Here is a 20,157-nt window from a genome sequence, read left to right as displayed (position 1 = left end):
TTAATTATTCTTGCGGTATGTATATAACACCTAGTAATCCTATGTCATGATTATAATTTTTACATTCTTGTGTATCCTGTTTGTTTGATTTTGATTTCAATTTATCAGTTTTATGTTCTATTGCTTTTGAGAATATGAATTAGTGCCAATGGAATCGCTTCTAATATTATATTAAAAAATCGAATTGAAAAAACCGAAATCGAATCGAACCAAACTTTAAAAAACCGAAATCGAAAGAACCGAACCGAACCCGAAATAGCCAAATCGAAGTTTGATAAAATCGAATCGAAAAATCGAACGCCCACCCCTACTAGATAGCCCCCTTAAACTTATGGAGGGACAATTAGACACTTGAATTTGGTAAAAGTGTGTATTGTGAACACAGGTATCTGACGTGGCAAATGATTTGTGTTTAAAAGCCCATGTTAAGCGAGGGAAGAAGAAAATTATATTTGGAAAAAAACTCCTAAATTTTCAACCCATTTTTGGCTAACATAGAAATTTTGAATTGGGGATGAAAGAATTCAAATCAAAAGGTATTCAAATTGTACTCAAGAATTCAAAACAAAATAGTGGGGATGGGGAAATTGAGAGAAGAATAATTATCCCTTGAACTTTTAAAATGATGAATAATTTAACGTAATTATTTTTAATAATTTTACTATGGATAATTTGAGACGAAAGGAGTAAACTAATATCCCTGCAAATTAGAATTACGAACTTCAATCAGAAAAGAAGGAATTGCGAAGTGGTGTGGGGCGAGGTCATACACTAATTTAGTTTTCATATTCTTTGTTTTGGTACAAAATATTGCTGGGTGAACATGGTACGGTAGATATCGATTATCATATTGAAATTAAAAAAATTATACCGCAGTTTTGATATTATGATATTTGGTACGGTATTTGATATGCATTTTTAAAAAGTTTGGTATTCGGCTCGGTATTCATAAAGAAAATACTGAAATACTGAATACCATACCGAAATATATAATTACATATACAATTCATATATCTTAGTATTATAATACTAACAAATATATAAACTAGTATTATTAGAAAACTAATAGTTTAAACGTAACTACTCTATCTTGATTTAAATATCTTTTTGTGTAATTAATTTACGAAGGGGATTGCTTGTACTTTCTTTTGAATTGCTTGTACTTTCTTTTGAATATTTTTACATGTCTAAAGTGTTTAGTACAAAATAATTGAGATGTTTCTTAAGTAGCGAAAGTCATAATTCTCCACGACATGAGTATGTGTAAGTCGAAGTCGGATAAACTATGGTACCAATTTATCGTACCGTAAAATACCAAAACCGAACTTTAAAATACCGAATCATACCGAATTAATTTGGTACGGTAATGGTATAGTACTTTTAGAAGCCGAAAATTAAAATTACCGTACCGAAATTTCAAATACCGTACCATGCCCACCCCTACCTACTTCTAAATGAAACAGATCTTCAAACCATTTATATAGTTTAAACAAATTTATGAATTATTTTACAATTACGATGTTTAGTTACTCGTGTGTTAGTTTAAATTTCAATTTTTCTTATGTTAATTACTCGACGTATGCGTTGCTTTCAATTAAAGTGCACTGGATCTTGGTTTGAGACTCTTGCTTTGTCTAATGTCAAAGAATAGCCAATTGGTTGGACTAATCTACAGATTGTTTTTCTAATAGAAGTGGTGTCATTTTAGACTTGGAAATTTAAGTCATATCAGTGCAAATTTTGTCTTTGTCATTGTTTTAAAGTCTTTAGCCCACCTCTAAAGGTGCATCACCTCGTCCTCTCCAAATGGAATGAATCGCTTAGATAGAGGAAAATATGTTTCTGAGTGAAACGATTTAATTTTTAGAGGAACATTTTCTGATAATTGTGCTTTTAATTAGATCCGTTGACATCAATTTTGACCCTCCATATTCTCAATTACTTTGTCGGACTCTTTCAAATTCAGACAGAGGGGAACAGTGATATTTTGTCATTTCATGTGGCAAAATATCCTAATTTCTAGTCAATATATCATATATATAATTTTTAGTATTAATTACTTGTTAATTATGATAATTTTAAAAATCAATTCACATAGGAGACGTTTTGATTAAGAAAATGTTTTAAATATCAAATCAAGCTACTTATAATTAGCTTAATTGTTTTAATAATTATTCTGCTCTATTAAATTAAGAATTTTAATTACATTAATTGATTATTAGTTTATATTATTCTTTATTAGAATGATTTTAATCTTAAGAAGAGTGTTTCCAAATTAAACGATTTTATACTTTTAAACTCAAACTGGCTACGTTTTAACCATTTTGATCGTTTTAAATGTTTTAGTTATATGTTAAACACCAAAAATGATCCCAATTAATTTCAAGGGAATTTTACATAGTGTAGAGAACATATAAGAATATTTATAATTTAGTAACTACACTTTAGTTTAATTACATCTATTAGCTAAATATTGTATTTCAATTACACAATGTAACTAATTCAAAACCCATCTTCTCTTATTCCATTGTATCAATCTTTTCCCTCAACCCCCTCTCTCTCTCCTTTTTCACTCTCTCTTCTCGTCGCCATACTTGCCGGATCATCTTCTCCCGACCGAGCTAAGCCCTCACTCCGCCGGTCATCTTCAACAATTCTAGGACTAAAAACGCTATTCTTCCCTTTATTTTTCTGATAATCAAGCTATTAATCATTTTCTTTCACGTAATTGTATCGTTTGAAGAAAACTTGGCTTTAGTTTATTTTGCATGTCTGTGCTGTTAAAAAAAAAGGAAAGCATTAAGGTGGGACCCAACAGACCGCACTTTGAATCTCCCCTTCTCGTTTTCCTTCCCTGTTCCAATTGACCCGTATATATCGGTAAATAGGTCATAAGTAACCTCGGCGTCTTGAATCCCAGTGTATTTGCTCAGATCTGAATGTATTTATCAAATCTGAGTATTTATTATTGTTGTTGCTTAAGATGTATTTGTTTTTGTGTTGAATACACAGAAAGAAATGCTTTCTGATTGGATCCTTACCGTACGATGGCATCATTGTCGGCAACGGAAAAATCTCCGAGGTGTATTTTAAAATCTGAGTGTATTTTATTTTTTGTATCTCAAATATGACTGTATTTTTTTTCTTGTATCTCAAATTTCAGTGTATTTTTTTCTCGTATCTCAAATTTGAATGTATTTTTTTCTTGTATCTCATATCTAAGTGTATTTCAATGTATTCGTTATATTTTTAGTGTAGAATAGAGTGTTTCTTTATGTATTTTTCGCTTGTATTTCGAAGGAGATTTTTTTTTTTTTTTTTTTTGTATACAAATGAATATAGTGAATTTTGAATACGGTAAATATCTCTTTTTTTTGCATTTATTTTGTTTGAATACAACCAAATTTAAGTACAATAAGTTGAATACGATGTAAAAGTTATTCACAATTAATACAACCAAATTGAATACGACGGAAATACGGTTTGAAATGGAATACGACCAATTTGAATACACGTTATTGTTGCTACGAAATGTAATTAGCAAAAGTGTAACCATGCCTAAAAAAAAAAAAAAAAAAAAAAAAAATGTAGTCATTTCTGTAAGTTGCCCTAATTTCAATCTCACTTGTTAGCAAATCAGTCCTTGTCTTCAGTTTTGGGCCAAAATCACGCAAAGCTCAAATGGGCAATTTGCACAATTACCCTTCTTTGGCGGTGGTCTTGATTTTGTCCTTCACTAAATCGCCAGTCGCTTGGTTGAATCAGAACTTCATAAAAATAAAAATAAATCACAGGTTTGCGAAAATCTGCCTTATCATGTTTTACTTAAAGCAACGTCCGTAGCATAACAGGACTTTAGTTATCTTTAAAGGTAGACTTTTTTGCAAAGTCTTTATTGCAATTTTTTACTAAACAGGAATCTCAATTATTTTAAATGACTTTTTAAGTGAATAACAAAAATTAAAGACCAATGCCTTTCAAGGACAATCCGCGCAAAAAATTGAGCTCAAATCAGTTCGTGTCCCAGCCCACTTCTAAAACAAAGGTGCGTAGTCAAGTCCAGTTAAGCCTCGACTATTAGTCACTAAAACTCTTGCAAATTATTTATTAGGGGAAACAACACAAATACCTCCTGGAGAAAAAATATTTACCCATTTGTGCCCCTCCTAAATTAATTTTGTTTCTACCCAGTAAATCTAAAGTTATTACCCGTATACTCCTCAGCTCAACTCCTCCCTTTAACCGCGTAGTGTGTTTTGAATTTTTGCTAACATCATTCAGATACAACTTTCTTTATCTTTTCGTTTACTCTTTTGTCCTTTTCTTTTCGACCTTTTCTTCTTTTTATCTTTTGCTTTTATCCAATTCCTTTTCCATTTTATCAAAAAAATTACTTTTGTCAGTCATGTTTTGTTTTCTCTATTTGTTTGTTTTATGCCTCTTTTTTTGTGGTTATTTATCTTTTTTTTAGTTCTCTATTTTTGTATTCTTCTTTTTTCCTTTTAAAATAAAATTAAACTATAATAATAAAAATATTAACTAGTTATTTTTAGATTAATAAAAATATAGAAAAATTAAATAATTAGACAACAACAAGGAATGATTTAAGAAAAATACTAAAGTTGCTAGTTTATTTATTAAAATCTAAATTATTAATAGAAAATATGTTCTTACACTTTTTTTTTCTCTTTTGCAAATGAGAATAAAAGTTATATCTAAACTATAACTCTATTTTTTTTTATTTTGTAATTCGCTTTACAAATTTTAACTTGCTAAAATGATATAAAATAATATATCAAAATTAAGCTTAAAGTTAGTATATAATATACCATGTGGGTGTCATAAAGGATTGAGAAGTATTTTAAGGAATGAACCAGTCCTCTGTGATACTCTGTTAGTATATGATATATACCGGGTTAGTGTCATAGAGGATTGAGAAGTGTCTTTTTATGAAATGAACCAGTCTCTAAGATACCATGTCAATATATGAGATATACCTGGTGAGTATCATAGATGAGGGGGTTCTTTTTTTAAGGAATGAATCATTACTTTATGAGATCATATGATATATCATTCGGGTCAGTTATCTATGATAGCCTGTCGGAATATGATATATACCATGTATGTATCATAGAGGATTGAGTTGTGTTTTCTTGAAAGAATGAATCACTTCTCTATGATATCCTGTCAATATATAGTATATGTTATATACCATGTGGGTATCATAGAGGATCGAGGAGTTCTGTTTCCCGAAGAAATGAACCAGTCCTCTATGATACCCTAACAGTATATGAATATACCGTGTGGGTATCATAGAGGACCACAGAGTGTTTTTTCTCTAAGAAATGAACCAGTCCTCTGTGATACTCTGACAGTACATGAATATACCGTGTGGGTATCATAGAGGACCGATGAGTGTTTTTTCCGAATAAATGAACTAGTCCTCTATGATACCCTGGCAGTATATGAATATACTGTGTGGGTATCATAAAGGACCGATGAGTCGTATTTTTCGAAGAAATGAACCAGTCCTATGATACCCTGGCAGTATATGAATATACTGTGTGGGTATCATGGAGGACCGATGAGTGTTTTTTGTCCCGAAGAAATGAACCAGTCATCTATAATACCCTGACAATATATGAATATACCGTGTGGGTGTCATAGAGGACCGACGAGTGTTTTTTTCCCCGAAGAAATGAACCAGTACCGTGTGGGTATCATAGTGAACCGATGAGTATTTTTTTCCGAAAAAATGAACCAGTCCTCTATGATACCATGGCAGTATATGAATATATCGTATGGGTATCATAGAGGAACGAGGAGTGTTTTTTTCCGAAGAAATAAACCAGTCCTCTATGATACGCTGGAAGTATATGAATATACCGTTTGGGTATCATAGAGGACCGAGGAGTGTTTTGTTCTGAAGAAATAAACCAGTCCTCTATGATACGCTGGAAGTATATGGATATACCATGTGGGTATCATATAGGGACCGAAGAGTGTTTTATTTATTTATTGAAGAAATGAACCAGTCCTATATGATACTCTGGCAGTATATGAATATACCGTGTGGGCGTCATAGAGGATTGAGCAGTGCTGGAATGAATCTGCTATATGTGATACATTGCTAGTAAATGATATACCATGTTGGTATCATAGAGAACTTAATGTTTTCTTGAAGGAATGGACTGTTAGTGCCGTATGATACCATGTCAGTATATGATATACCATGTCAGTATCACTGAAGACTAAGTAGTATTTTTTGAAAGGAATGATCCAACGTTCTATGATACCTTATCTGTATATAATATATACAGTATGGGTATCATAGAGGACTGGGTGTTTTCTTTAAGGAATGAACTGACAGTCCCCTACAATACCATGTTAGTGTATGGTACATACCATGTGGGTATCATAACATACTGCAATAGTACTGATTTGGTATACCATATGCTAAAATATGTTGTTTTTGAGATATAGAAAAAATTAAAAAAATATATATCAGCCATCCTCATATATATATATATAAATAAAAAAAAAGGAGCCAAAAGGTAGAATTAGATTACGAAAAAAAAAACAGAAGCTAAAGAAAAAAATTGAAAAAATGAAATTAAAAGAGAGAAAAAATAAATAAAAAAAGAAGAATAAATAAAACTAACAAAAAAGGTGATTGAAATTAGATTATGGAGATAAAAAAAAAATATATGAAATTAAAAAGGAACAAGAAACTAAAAAAATAGAGAAAATAAATAAATATAAAGGAGCAAGAATGAAATATGAAATCAAATTATGGTGAAAAAGAAAATAAAAATAGTATGATTTGGGAAAGAAATAAATGAACAAAAAAGGGGAAAAAGAAAAAAAAGAAAAGCAAAGAAAGAAGAAGTGAAGAAGATAAGAAGTATAAAAATAAAAAAGAAAAGAAGAAAAAAAAGACAATTACCTCCAAAAGCTACAATGGGTAAAAAGGATAAATAGTTTTGGGATATGAAAGTAAGAGGGCATGTGAGGATAATTATTTTATGTGTAGTGGGCATTGGTGTTCTTCCCCCTATTTATTATTCAAATCCTAATGTTCAGATGTGTATTCATATTCAGACATCTAAATCTTAATACACATATGTGCATTCAAATTCGAACGTCTTAATCTTAGTCAAAATAAATAAAGCCATCCTAATTAGCTGCACTTTGCTTTACTGCAAGGCATGTAGAGTTGTAGACTGGTAGGAGTGTCGATGGGATGGTTCGGCTGGATTTTAAAATAAAATTTATACCATATCAATTTTTTGATTATTTTATTTTGTATGATCAAAATTAGACTTTTCGAAACCATCTCATCATCTCAGTTTCTCTTTGGTATTGGTATGTTAATTTTCAGTATTATTTTTTAAAACGTCATGTAAGAGTCACAAGTCAAAGTTAGAACGCGATGTCATGCACCCTTTCGTAGGAGTTTGGCCAAAACTCTCTAGAATTTTTTATAATTTAAAAGGTGATGAAGAGAAAACATGAAAGATGATAAGAACAGAGATAATCTCACTATTTTACAGTAGTATAAAATAATATTAAGCAGAGACCAAAAGCTAGATCACACAAGTAAAGAAATGAATCAAGATGAGACTCAAGAACCGAGTCTACTAAAATTAAATATCGAGAAATTTAAATCATACGAGAAAGATATGTAAACTTTATAGCTAGCTACTCAAGATCATTGGAATATCTTGTATCTTATTACTCAAGATGCTAGAACAATTTAGTTTTAACAGGAGTAACGTAATAGGTTTCGGAGTCAGAACTTTGGATGTTAACTACCCGTTGGCTCGTGGTTATTTCAATCACCCGAGACCCTAGGCAAAAAATTTAATATAGTTTTTTCAACTTAATATAAAAATATATTTTATACATATAAATTTATTCAGTACGGTTTGATATTTTTTTCGGTTTATTTTTGTATGAAATTTAAAATCTAACTAATTCTTCGGTACGGTTATAGATTTAAGAAAAAACGTATAATTTTATTAAAATAATCATAATAATCGGTCGGTATGGTTCGATCAATTAAGTCGGTGTTTAAAAAATCATTGACAGCCTTATGGATTGGAGTACTTTTTATATTTTTTTTTAAATTATAATTTTAATTAATAAGAGGATATTAGATAGGGAAAATATTCAGTCAAATAGTATAGGTTAAAATATAATTCCAACAAAAAACAAAATCAGAAAATATTAGATAGGGAAAATATACAGTCAAATAGTATAGGTTAAAATATAATTACAAGCAAAATAAAATAAGAAAATAATAAATCATAAAAAATATTATAAGTGTAATGAAGTCAAATTTCAAGGAGATGTCTGAAACTAGTTTGTTGTACCTCTAAAATTTCAAACGCTTCATTGTGGATCTTTCCTTTTACTCCCTTAGTCCCAAAATACTTATCGTATTTTTCATGACACGCCTTTTAAAAAAGCATTTGTATAAGAGTATAATTTTGACTAGTTTACCCTCGTAACATATTCATTATGTATCTCTTATCAATAAATATGTACTCCATCAATGATCAAAATATCTTAAATACTGCTAATTAATACAAGAGTAAAGTAAAAAAAAACCCCATAAAAATAATATCTTAGCTAAATAAAATGATAAATATTTTTAGCAAGTATGACAAGTATTTTGGGACGGAGGGAGTATCTTTTATACAGACAAGAAAATATTGTTATTTGACTCTTTAAGTTTTTTTTTTTTTGGTCAAGAACCATTATTTTGCTCTTAAAGAAGAGGTCTTTTCTTGTCGGTAAGCTCGTCACAGTCCAAAGGAAAAACACGTTTTTAAATTTCAAAAAATAACTGAGGGAAAAAAAAGAATAAAAAAGTGGGAAACTACAAAGAAACCAGTAGTACTGTACTTTTTGGGACATTCTTAAATATACCCAAAAAAACAGGAGAATAAAATCAAGAAAGGGTTTTGATGCTCTTTGATTATATCATTCTTCAATGGCTAAGTATGTAGATTCTCTCTTTTACTTTGACCCCTTTTTGTATCTTTTTGTGTTTTTCTGCTAAAGTTTCAATTTTTTTTTACATTATTAGTAAATTGATATGAAAAAGATTGGATTTTTATAAATGTATGTTGAATCTTGAAGTTAAGGGATGACTTAAGTTGTTATTTTGGTTAATGGGTGAAGTTTTAATTTGTGTATTTTGTTTTTCTGGGGTTGATATGTGTGATTTTCTCTAGTAGGTTTAATGGTTCTTTTTTTTTTTTTTTTTTTTGTGTGTGTGTGTGTGGGGGGGGGGGTGGGTTGGTTTTCCGGGGGGGGGCTTGAAGGGGTTTCTTTGGTAGAGTGAGTTTGGCTGTTTACTTTGTTTATTGGGTTGACAAAGTCAAGGGATGACTTAAAGTTGTGATTTTGATGAATTGGTAAAGTTGTATTTGTCTGTTGAGTTTTTGTGTTTTTCTGCTAAAGTTTCAATTTTTATGTACATAATCTGTAAGTTGATATGAAAAAGATTGGATTTTTATAAATGTATGTTGAATCTTGAAGTTAAGGGATGACTAAAGTTGTGATTTTGGATAATGGGTCAAGTTTTAATTTGTGTATTGTGTTTTTCTGGGGTTGTTATCTGTGATTCTTTCTAGTAGGTTTAATGTTTTTTTTTTTTTTTAGTGTGTATGTGTGTGTGAATGGGCTTGAAGGGGTTTCTTTGGTAGAGTGAGTTGTGGCTGTTTACTTTGTTGATATAGTAAAGGGATGACTTAAAGTTGCGATTTTGATGAATGGGTAAAGTCGTATTTGTCTGTTGAGTTTTTGTGAGCAGATAATTTGGCTTGATTCAATGATAGATTTTGAAGTTCTTTTTGCTCGAAAACTCGAAATCGGCTAATGAGTTATGCTGCAAGAGTGTTAGTAGGTTTTGATGGTTCCTTTTAGTGAATGGGTTTGAAGGGGTTTCGTTGGTCGAGTGAGGTCTGGCTCTTAAAGTTGTGATTTTGGTGAATGGATAAAGTTGTATTTTTTTTATTGAGCTTTTGTGGGCATATGCTTTGGCTTGATTCAATGGTAGATTGTTTCTTTTTGCCCAAAAACTCAAAATCAACCAATGAGTGACGCTCTAAGTAGGCGTTTGGTCATAGATTCCAGATATTTTTCACTTTGTTTGAAATTATGAAGTTCGAGTGGAAGATGAAGTTGTGTTTGGTTATACTTTTTGCAAATGAGAGAAGAGAACACCATAATTGGAATTTATGAAGATGGAGTTGGAAGACAGGTTTGGAGCACTTCTCCAAAGTTGGAGTCCAACTCGAAGTTGGATTTGGAAAATTTATAACCGAACACTGATTTTGAATTAAAGTGAAATTGTTTTAGAAAAGAAGTGAATAAAAAATTCTCATGGCCAAACGGCTCTGTAGATTTTGATGTTTCCTTTTAGTGAATGGGTTTGTAGGTGCTTCGTTATTTGAGTGAAGTCTGGCTCTTTACTTGTTATTCGGCTCTTGAAGTCAAGGAATGGCTTAAAGTTGTGATTTTTGATGAATGGATTAAAGTTGTATTTGTCTATTGAGTTATGCTGAGCAGATAGTTTGGCTTGATTCAGCTGTTGTCTGTTATAGGTTGGAATCTTTTTGTTTAAAAATTCAAAACCGACCATTAGTGACGCTCTAAAAGTGGTAGAGGTTCTAATTTTTTTTCTTTGAATCAGTTTGAAGGGGTTTCCTTGTTTGAATGAGGTTGTGAACTTTCTACTTTTGAGTCCGAATTGGAAATAATTTATGCATTAATCAAACTAATTGTTCTTTGAGATAGATTCAGTACTTGTCTAAAGAACTTTTTGACAATCACAAATGCTATACTCGAAAGCTTGTTTGTAATGTTTCTGCCTTTTCTTTAGCATTTTTATGATGTTATTTTTTGACTTTCTTTCATTTAGTAAAATACTATGTGCTTTTACAATTTTTATCCGGGTGATCGGGCTAATAACATAAACTACCGAAATTTTTACCATCCAGAGAAATATATCACTATGTACTGATCTAGGAGTTTCAATTTTAGTATTTTAGATTTGAATCATCTTCACTTTGACAACTTGGCGAAGCCAAAGATAGTCTTTTTGGAGTATAATTGTTACACCTGATTATTCACCTGTTTGGCCAAGCTTCTTCAAGGCCAAAAGTGCTTTTTTTTGATTTTTTTTTTTTCAAAGATGAGGTGTTTGGCCAAATTTTTAGGAGAAGAAAAAGTGCTTTTAAGCAGAAGTTGTTTTTGAGAAGCTGAAATAAGTAGCTTTTCCCCAAAAGTACCGAAAGTACTTTTTTGAGAAACACTTTTTAAAAATTGACCAAACACTAATTGCTGAAATGTTTTTTCAATTGATTAGTGAAACACAAACTGCTTCTCAACAAAAGTACTTTTTTGAAAAACACTTTTCAAACTAAGCTGATTTTACAAGCTTGTCTAAACAGGTTATATGTGGAATTATCAGTGTGTTATTCATTGAAACTTCAATGTGCTTGTCTCCTTTTGTACAAATGAATCTAGCGGAAGTTTAGGCTATTGACCAAGGCAATAAGATAAGGTGTCATCTAGGAGGATGATGGATTTCTTTTCTTTGATTTTAATGTAAAGAGAAGAAGATTACTTGTTTGTAATCTACTTTTATCTTTTGGGTCTTAGTAACGAGTCATATTTCTTCATAATTATATTTTCTATGCCTGAAGCAAGAGAAATAGAACTAGTGACCTTGTCTTATGCTTATTGTGGCAAACAAGATAAATATCCAGTTTGATGTATGCTATATTAGGAAAATGAACTCACCCTAGATAGTTTAATGAAATACAACAATAGCTGGTCCGTTCATTTTGATATTCTATAGTTTAGGGTTTCCAACACTAATGATTCTCTCCAGCTTCTACTAACATAAAAGATCTCTTAACATACTAGAAGACTCAACATGACTAACCCTTGAGATAGTTGGAATCATTTACATGGATCTTTTTTGCTTCAATTGTTGTCTAATTTCGCTAATTCTGGATGGACAGGTAGGAGAAGCATATTTTTCTGATAATCTGTATATTAAGTGGGGATCTTATAGTCCTTATCACTTGTAATTTTTTTTTTGGTTGCTTCTTCTTGAAGATCTACAATTTGCAAATCCTACTGTTGCTCCTTTTCCCTCTTGCAATATGTCCACCTCTTTGCACAGAAATGCTGCAGGTGTTCTGGAAAATCGCTAATGGATTCTGAATAGCTTGTTGCAACAATGATTATTAACACAATTGTAGCTTTATACTTTTGATGACCACTAGAATTGTTAGAAAAAATTTCTGCATCTTAGAATAAGTTAATAATCTATCACAGCTCTAGATTTCTAGTTCAATTTTACATATAGGAAGTTGCAAATAAGAGAAAAATGTACATAAACAACACCTAAGGGTGTGGCCTAGTGGTCAATGAAGTGGGAGGAGAACCATGAGGTCTCAGGTTCAAATCCCAGCGGAGACAAAAAAACACAAGGTGATTTCTTTCCATCTGTCTAAGCCTTGGTGGACAGTATTACCTGGTAGGTGTAGTTGGTGGGAGGTTGGTTGAGGTGAGCGCAAGCTGGCCCGGACACCACAGTTCAAAAAATAGAAGACCCTAACATCTTCATTTGGTAGCTCTAGAAGCCTCCTCATATAACTTAAAAATGGGAAATTTCACAGAATGGATGACACATCCCACAAACGGTACCGCGTTGACCTTTTTAATTATGTGATGAGAAAGCGAGGACAAAAGGAAGAGGTTGCAACTTCATCTTATTTGTCATGCTTGGGCTAAATAAAATCAGTAACTCCGGGGTTTTTTTGTTTTTTTGTTTTGTGGCCAGTCATGTGCGCTATAGAATTTAAAAGAGTTTTAATACTGTAGTTCTCATAGTTGTGGTTATACTTTGCAGGCCGGCATGGTTAGTTGACAGTAAGAGGATTGCAACAAAAATTAAGAGTGCATCAGGTGATCCTGGAACAGTGAATTGGAAGAGCAACCCTACAAAATCTTGCCCTAAGTGCCAGTTTATCATTGATAATAATGACGTAAGAGTCTTGGCACATGAATTTTACTTATCCCTGTTAATCTATTTGTTGTATATCTTTCTATGGACCGTTAATAAGAATTCTTATTATGCTATGCAGTAAAGGTAAAATGACCCCTTTTTTCTAGATCTCTCTGGTCTCTTCCCCTCCCTCTTTCCAACCTTTGGCATTTCGAGAAAAAAAAAAAAGTTCAAATAATTTGAATGGAGGGGAAATGAACAAAGGGTATCGAATAATTGGTAGCTGTGGTACCTTTAACTGAAACATTAAAGTTGATCTTTCCAGGTCAGCCATGACTGGCCAGGATTACCGAGAGGTGTAAAATTTGATCCAACTGATCAAGAGGTTATTTGGCACTTACTTGGAAAAGTCGGAGGTGGAGATCGGCAGCCCCATCCTTTTATTGATGAGTTCATTCCAACTGTTAATGAGGATGACGGAATCTGCTATACACATCCTCAAAATTTACCAGGTATAAAAAAGAGGGTATACTATACATATTGTATAATAAATATACATTTAATATACATCATTAGAGTGTATGTCTTTTGTATTTTTTGGCGAGCGCCTGTAAATAATTTCGGCTGATGGGACAAAAATGAAAAAAGCCCTAACAAAGATGATCCTATTCCTGTTCCTGCACTTTCTGTTTTTGTTTTATTATGGATTTTTGCTTTTGCTGAATACTAGTTTTATAGGTGTTAAGCAGGATGGAAGTATCTCACACTTCTTTCACCGAGCAATTAAGGCTTATAATACGGGAACGCGTAAGCGTAGGAAAATACATGGTGATAATACTTCCGATGTCCGTTGGCATAAGACTGGTCGCACAAAACCTGTTATCTTAGATGGAATTCAAAGAGGGTGTAAGAAGATTATGGTTCTTTATGTAAGCCCAGTGGGTAAGGGTGGGAAAGCCGAGAAGACGAATTGGGTGATGCACCAGTATCACCTAGGAACAGGGGAAGATGAAAGGGATGGGGAATATGTTGTGTCTAAAGTATTTTATCAGCAGCAGCAGCAGGTCAAGCAGGGCGAAAAAATGGAACAAGAATTCCCTGAGGAGTCCGAATGTCTGGTTGCTAAAGTAGATCCACATAGCCCAAAGTCTGTGACTCCTGAACCCCCGCGGGGTGAGAGACTATCTTCAACTATGGATGCAAGACAGCAACTTGCTGCTTCTAACATCAGTCCCATTACCCAGGTATTACCACATGTAATGTTCTTGTTGCTGGTCAATGTCAATGTTACTCCCTCTGTCCATGTTTGCTTGTCCATATTTGTCTTGGCACATCCCTTAAGAAGCAATAAATAAAATGGTTATTTTACTATATCACCCCAAATTATTATAAGTGAATTATCTCATGGTTTTCCAAACTGGACAAGTAAAAGTGGACATCTATTTTTAGTATGGTGGACAAGTAAAAGTGGATGGGGGACTACATAAAATTAGACCAATTTAGTAAGTTTCTTCATTTCCTCGACCTCTATGATTTTTAGTTAGGGCTGGTCGTCTGATTGGATATGAAAACTTCGATTTGGATTTTCGATTCAAGAAATTACAATCCAATCGAAATAAGTTCGGATTGGGTCGATCTTTTTAAGTTCGGTTTAGGATAAATTGGTTTGGTTATTTCTAATCTGTGGTTTTGAGCCTATTAGTTGAGCTTCTTCTTATAAAAATGAGAATCCAAATAAAATATTCATTTCACATTGCATTAATAATTCCTCATTCCCACCATAATAATCCAAATAAAGTATTTATGTCAAGTACAATCAGACTTCTCTATAACAACTATCTCTATAATAACATTTCACTATGACGGCCAAGTTTTCTTTGTAACCTATTTTTCATATTATGTTATATTACATGTTCTCTATAACAACATTCACCATAGCAACCAAAAATTATCCGGACAAATAACACTGATATAGAGGGATTTGACTATAGTAGTGATTTTGATCATTATTGTGAAGCATCTTTTTCTTACTATATCTCTTCTTGCTTTGCACGCAGTATCATGAGGAGGATTACATAGTAGATGACATGAGAGCTCTTCCTGAGCAGACTGAGAATAATCGAGATCAAATCATAGAGAATCAGATTGATGAAACCGGGACAAAAGTTGAGACCGAGACTGGTGATGACCCGAAATGGTGGGACAGCGAGTCACAATATTTGCTAGATTCTCAGCAACTTGTAGAAGGGCTATCCTTGTGTGATGATCTTCTTGCGAGCCAGTCTCCAAATAGGGACGGAAGTGAAAATGACAAACTACAGAAATGCAAACCTAGACTTGCTGATTATGCTCGTTTAGGACCAGAGGACCTGAAGAAGGATTTGGAGGAGTGCCAAAATTTCGTTCTTGATCCAGCCAACATAGACATTGACACACCACCTGATTTTCGACTGAGTCAACTTGTAAGTCTATTTTTCTATCTACCATAATATTTACACAATATATTGATTACATCGACGGGCCCTTAAACTTGCCAGTAAATTTCATTTAGACACTCAAACTAGAACCTGTTCCCATTGAACACCTGAACACATGATAAAGTGTTCCTAGTAGACACTTCAAGTTCAAATTTTGGAAAAGTTTTTGCATGTATTCTTAAGTGCTTATTACGTAGAAGGTTAGTTAACCACTTAAAATATATCACCTTCTTTGATTATATGCATTAGCCTCAATAAGTCGTAAAACCGCAAGCATGTTCCAATTGAGGTTGATGTGAATAATGAAAGGAAGTGACATTTTTTATGTGATTAACATGACTACCTAATAGATGCTTGAGCACACGCGCAAAAGTTTCTTCAGAACTTGAACCGAAAGTGTCTAATAGAAACAATTTATCATGTGTTCAGATGCTCAACTGACGCAGACTGTAATTTGCTGACAAGTTTAAGGGGCTGTCTATGTATTAAGCCAAAAATTAATGAGGTTTATCTCTTCTTTGTTTGTGTTTAGTTTTGATTCAACGTCAAATTTCTGCAGGAGTTTGGATCACAGGACAGTTACATTGCCTGGGGTGGGAACAAGTATAGTTTTGATTCTCAAACCGGTTGAGATCATAATTCAACAAATGCTATCGAGAATGCTAATCCTTGTGATCAGTTTTTTGTCAAGCTTGTGATGAAATTATGTCTACCGCAAGTTAATGGAAACTATTGATGCAACTTACTGTTTTGTAACCAATGTGCGGCGATGCTTCAATGCCACCTTAATGCTTTTTGTGCAAGAAAGTTTGTTGTCCGAATCAGGATTTCTTGCTTAGTTAACCTTGTAAATACAAGTTTATAACTGCATATCTGAGCTTTATTAGTACTATATTTCCTATGCAACTTTACATTTTTTTGTCTACTCAGTTAGTGTTTGCATGCGAGAAATGTCCTTTTCTACTTTGTGCTTCCTCATCTATGACTCATCTGCTATTTGTGCCCTCGTTCATATGTGATATTTCTAATCTTGTTCAATCTTGTATGCCTTCTTACATATTCTTTTATGTGTTGTATGTGAACTTATTTCTTCTCAAGCACACAACAAAGGTATCTTTTTAGCACTCTATCAGATGCTCCAAGTCTGAAATAGTATTGAGATACTTTTCTCCCCTCCATAAAAAATGCCTTAGATTCGTAAATATATTAATCCCTCCGTTTCAACATGTTTGTCTGATAGACTTAGCACGAAATTTAAGAAAGTTAAGAAGATTTTTGAATTTTGTGGTCTTAAATTAAAGATGTGTAGAATATACCAAAACCTACTTTAATATTGTGGTTTTAAACATGTTATATGGAAAGTTGGAATTAAAGAGTTGTCAAAAAAGGGAAGAGATACTCACTCTATTTCAATTTATGTGAACCTATTTTCTTATTAATTCATGTAAAAAAGAATGACCTCTTTCTATATTTGGAAACAATTTACCTTTATGTAATGATTTATAGCCACACAAAATTTATGTGGCTCATTTAATACCACAAGTTTAAAAGTCTTTTCTTTTTTCTTAAACTCCATGCCCAGTCAAATGAGTTTACATAAATTGAAACAGAGGGAGTATGTTTTTTTAAACGGACTAAAAAAGAAAGCAAGACGAGCATTTTGAAACAGAGGGAGTACTACTTTTACCATGAATAATTTAAACTGGTTGGCTGTATCTCATTTGTACATTGTATAACTCATAGGTTTAACACAGCGATAATTCATATGATTTTGAATATCTTTTTTTGTTCTTATATAAACTAAGGTATTTTTTTGGGTTTTTAGCATCTTTCCAGTCGTAATATAACATTAAACAGTTTGGTTGGTCATAATATTTTAAGCTCTCCGAGGCATTTTCAAACGAACATCTTTGCATACAGAGTACAAGTTTTCTAATCTTCATATTATTTTATTATTGACATTTTTTACTCTAGCATTCTAGAATATAGCTAATTTTTTTGTCACGGATGATATGTGATGTAATGTCCATGATTCTTTTTTATAACAGCGGGATAGAATAATATTATAATAGTGATTTATTTTGTGCATTTAAGCTCTCCCAGGCATTTTCAAACGAACATCTTTGCATACAGAGTACAAGTTTTCTAATCTTCATATCATTTTATTATTGACATTTTTTACTCTAGCATTCTACGAATATAGCTAATTTTTTTGTCACGGATGATATGTGATGTAATGTCCATGATTCTTTTTTATAACAGCGGGATAGAATAATATTATAATAGTGATTTATTTTGTGCATTTAATTAAAAAAAGATACATCTCCATCCCTTTCGTTGATTTCAATATTTTACATCAAGAATAGATAGATGTATTAATGAAAATGGGAAATATACTCTTCGAATTGCATGTGCTCCATCGAATTTAAGCACATGTACTGTGTTAAATTAAATACCACAGAGTAATCTCTGACCACAGTAGCTGTTTCTTTATCTGATATTGTTAGAAGATAATTTCACATATCATAATGTTCGTAGTTGATTTTTTTTTTTTTTTTTTACTACATGAAGATTATATTCCTTGGACAGATTTCTAGTTTCCTAGTAGAATTGGTTGGGATTGAGATATGTTGATCCTATGAACATGTTCTGTTGGAAGCACAGGTTGGATTATTTTAGTGTGCATGCATCTGATGAAGAGCCACTAATTAATGTCTTGAAACTATAGGCTTTAAATTATAGGAGGGACCATTTTAGGGTTCATTTAATTTATTGTAGGCATGATTGAAATTTGAAAACTTCATATCAGTAGGTACCTATGTGTCTAGCAGCTAGGCAACATGTTTGAGAAAAAAAGTGAACTTTTAGGATAGGATTAGTTTATATACACTGACAAATCAATTTGTTGTAGTGCCTAGGCAATAGTCGCCGAGTTAAAATTTTCACTAAGGAGAATACAAATATAAAAAAGTAAATATACAAAGAAGAAAATAAATTTAACATAAGAGAAAGATGGCTCCGCCACTAGTGTGCAAAGCTAGATAGGTGGAGGCAAGGGCATCAATTGGAATTAGCTTTGCCGGAAAATTACATTATGCAAATACAAAGAAAGGGAATTTTTTGTGATGTATATCTGTTGAATTAACTTCCTATAAGGAAAGAGTCTGAATAGTAGTAAAGGAAATTCAAAAGTTACTGCGGAGCACATGTTCAAATTTCAACTATGTATGACATTGTAGCTCAAACTACCTTGTCCAAACTCCAAAGAGAGTCAATTGGCACTCCTTTTCCGGATTATTATACTGTATAGATAGGTCAATATTTTTAATGTGCACACAATATTAGAGGCGGAGTCAGGATTCGAAGCTTGTGGGTTCGGGATTCTAATTCTTTAAAATTACTGGGTTCTTAATTAATAATTTGTACATATTTGACAAAAATTTTAATACAAATATACGGTTCGGACAAAAGCTACTGGGTTCGGCCGAACCCACACCCGAAGGGCTGGCTCCGCCCCTGCACAACATGTGGTAAATCCCATTAACATTATTCATATTTTCTTAATGGGGGTGTTCGGTAGGGAGGAAAGTATTTTCCTGGAAAATATGTTCTTGAAAAATAAGTGAAATTCTACTTATTTTCTCATGTTCGGTTGGGTAGTGAAAAATAAGTGAATTTCTTACTTATTTTCTCGTGTTCGATTGGTTAGTGAAAAATATTTTTCTAAAAATACCCATTCTAGCCCCACCACCCACCCCACCCTCCACCAGCCCCCAACCAAATCTCACCCCCACCCAACTACCACCCCTCCAACCAAATCTCATCCCCACCCAACCACCACCCTCGAATGCCCTTCATCTTCACCCACCCTACCCCACACCACCGTTACACCCAACCCCACAACCACCCGCTCCACACACCAAATTTAACCACACAACCTTCCCATTTTTTTATAAATCGCGCGCGGCGGGGTGGGGAAGAAAACCAAAAAAAAAAAAAAAAAAATTGAAGGTGGGGTGTAGAAAACCAAGAAAAAGAAATTCAAAATCTTTTTTTTAAAAAAATTTGAAAGAGGGGGGGCGGGGGTGGTGTTGTAGTAAACAAACAAAAAAAGAAATACAAGACTTTTTTTCAAAAAAAAAAAAAAAAATTGAAGGTGGCGAGGGGCATGGGGGTGTGGTTTAAAAAACCAAAAAAAAAAAATTATTTAACACTATTTTTTTTTTAATTAATTTTTTTTTTGAAGGGGTGGTGGGGTGGGGTGAGGGGTAGCAAGGCGGTGTAGAAAACCTAAAAAAAAAAATAAAAAATAAAAATCAAAACTTAATTAAAAAAAAATGTAGGGGGGTGACTTGGGTTGGTGGTGGGGATGGAGGGGTGGTGCGTAGGGTGGTGGGAGTGGTTGATGGAGTGCCACCTTTGTGGTACTTATTTTCTCCACTTTCATTAGGGAAATCATTTTCCTTATTTTTAAAGAATTTATTTTTCTAAAAATAATATTTTTCAAAATTTTTGACCAAAGAAATATAAAAAAATTGGAAAACGTTTATCAGAATATGTTTTCCTCTATACTGAACACAACCTACATTTTGATTCCTTTAGTGGAAATGTTGATTCCATCACTGATTATATTAGTAGTATTTTTAA

The 20,157-nt window shown here is 32.7% G+C and overlaps 1 protein-coding gene across 1 annotated transcript; it reads left to right on the top strand.

Annotated features, from left to right (window-relative positions):
- The first annotated feature begins 8,849 nt into the window (after positions 1 to 8,849).
- On the top strand, positions 8,850 to 16,439 carry LOC132067714 (SUPPRESSOR OF GAMMA RESPONSE 1). The gene is made up of 6 exons (XM_059461017.1): positions 8,850 to 9,006; positions 12,938 to 13,073; positions 13,359 to 13,545; positions 13,772 to 14,277; positions 15,091 to 15,495; positions 16,070 to 16,439. The coding sequence occupies exons 1-6, from the start codon at positions 8,999 to 9,001 to the stop codon at positions 16,139 to 16,141; spliced, it is 1,314 nt and encodes a 437-aa protein (XP_059317000.1). The 5' UTR covers positions 8,850 to 8,998; the 3' UTR covers positions 16,142 to 16,439.
- The last annotated feature ends 3,718 nt before the right edge of the window (positions 16,440 to 20,157 follow it).

The sequence above is a fragment of the Lycium ferocissimum genome, chromosome 8 (genome assembly GCF_029784015.1).
Source record: "Lycium ferocissimum isolate CSIRO_LF1 chromosome 8, AGI_CSIRO_Lferr_CH_V1, whole genome shotgun sequence".
Lineage (NCBI taxonomy): Eukaryota > Viridiplantae > Streptophyta > Magnoliopsida > Solanales > Solanaceae > Lycium > Lycium ferocissimum.
This window is presented reverse-complemented; position numbering and strand designations above follow the sequence as displayed.

What these genes read in the sequence shown, in the direction of transcription:
- LOC132067714 (XM_059461017.1), top strand. An exon ending in TTATCATTGATAATAATGAC is followed by an intron (nt 13,074 to 13,358) that starts GTAAGAGTCTTG and finishes TGATCTTTCCAG; the next exon opens with GTCAGCCATGACTGGCCAGG. An exon ending in ACATCCTCAAAATTTACCAG is followed by an intron (nt 13,546 to 13,771) that starts GTATAAAAAAGA and finishes CTAGTTTTATAG; the next exon opens with GTGTTAAGCAGGATGGAAGT.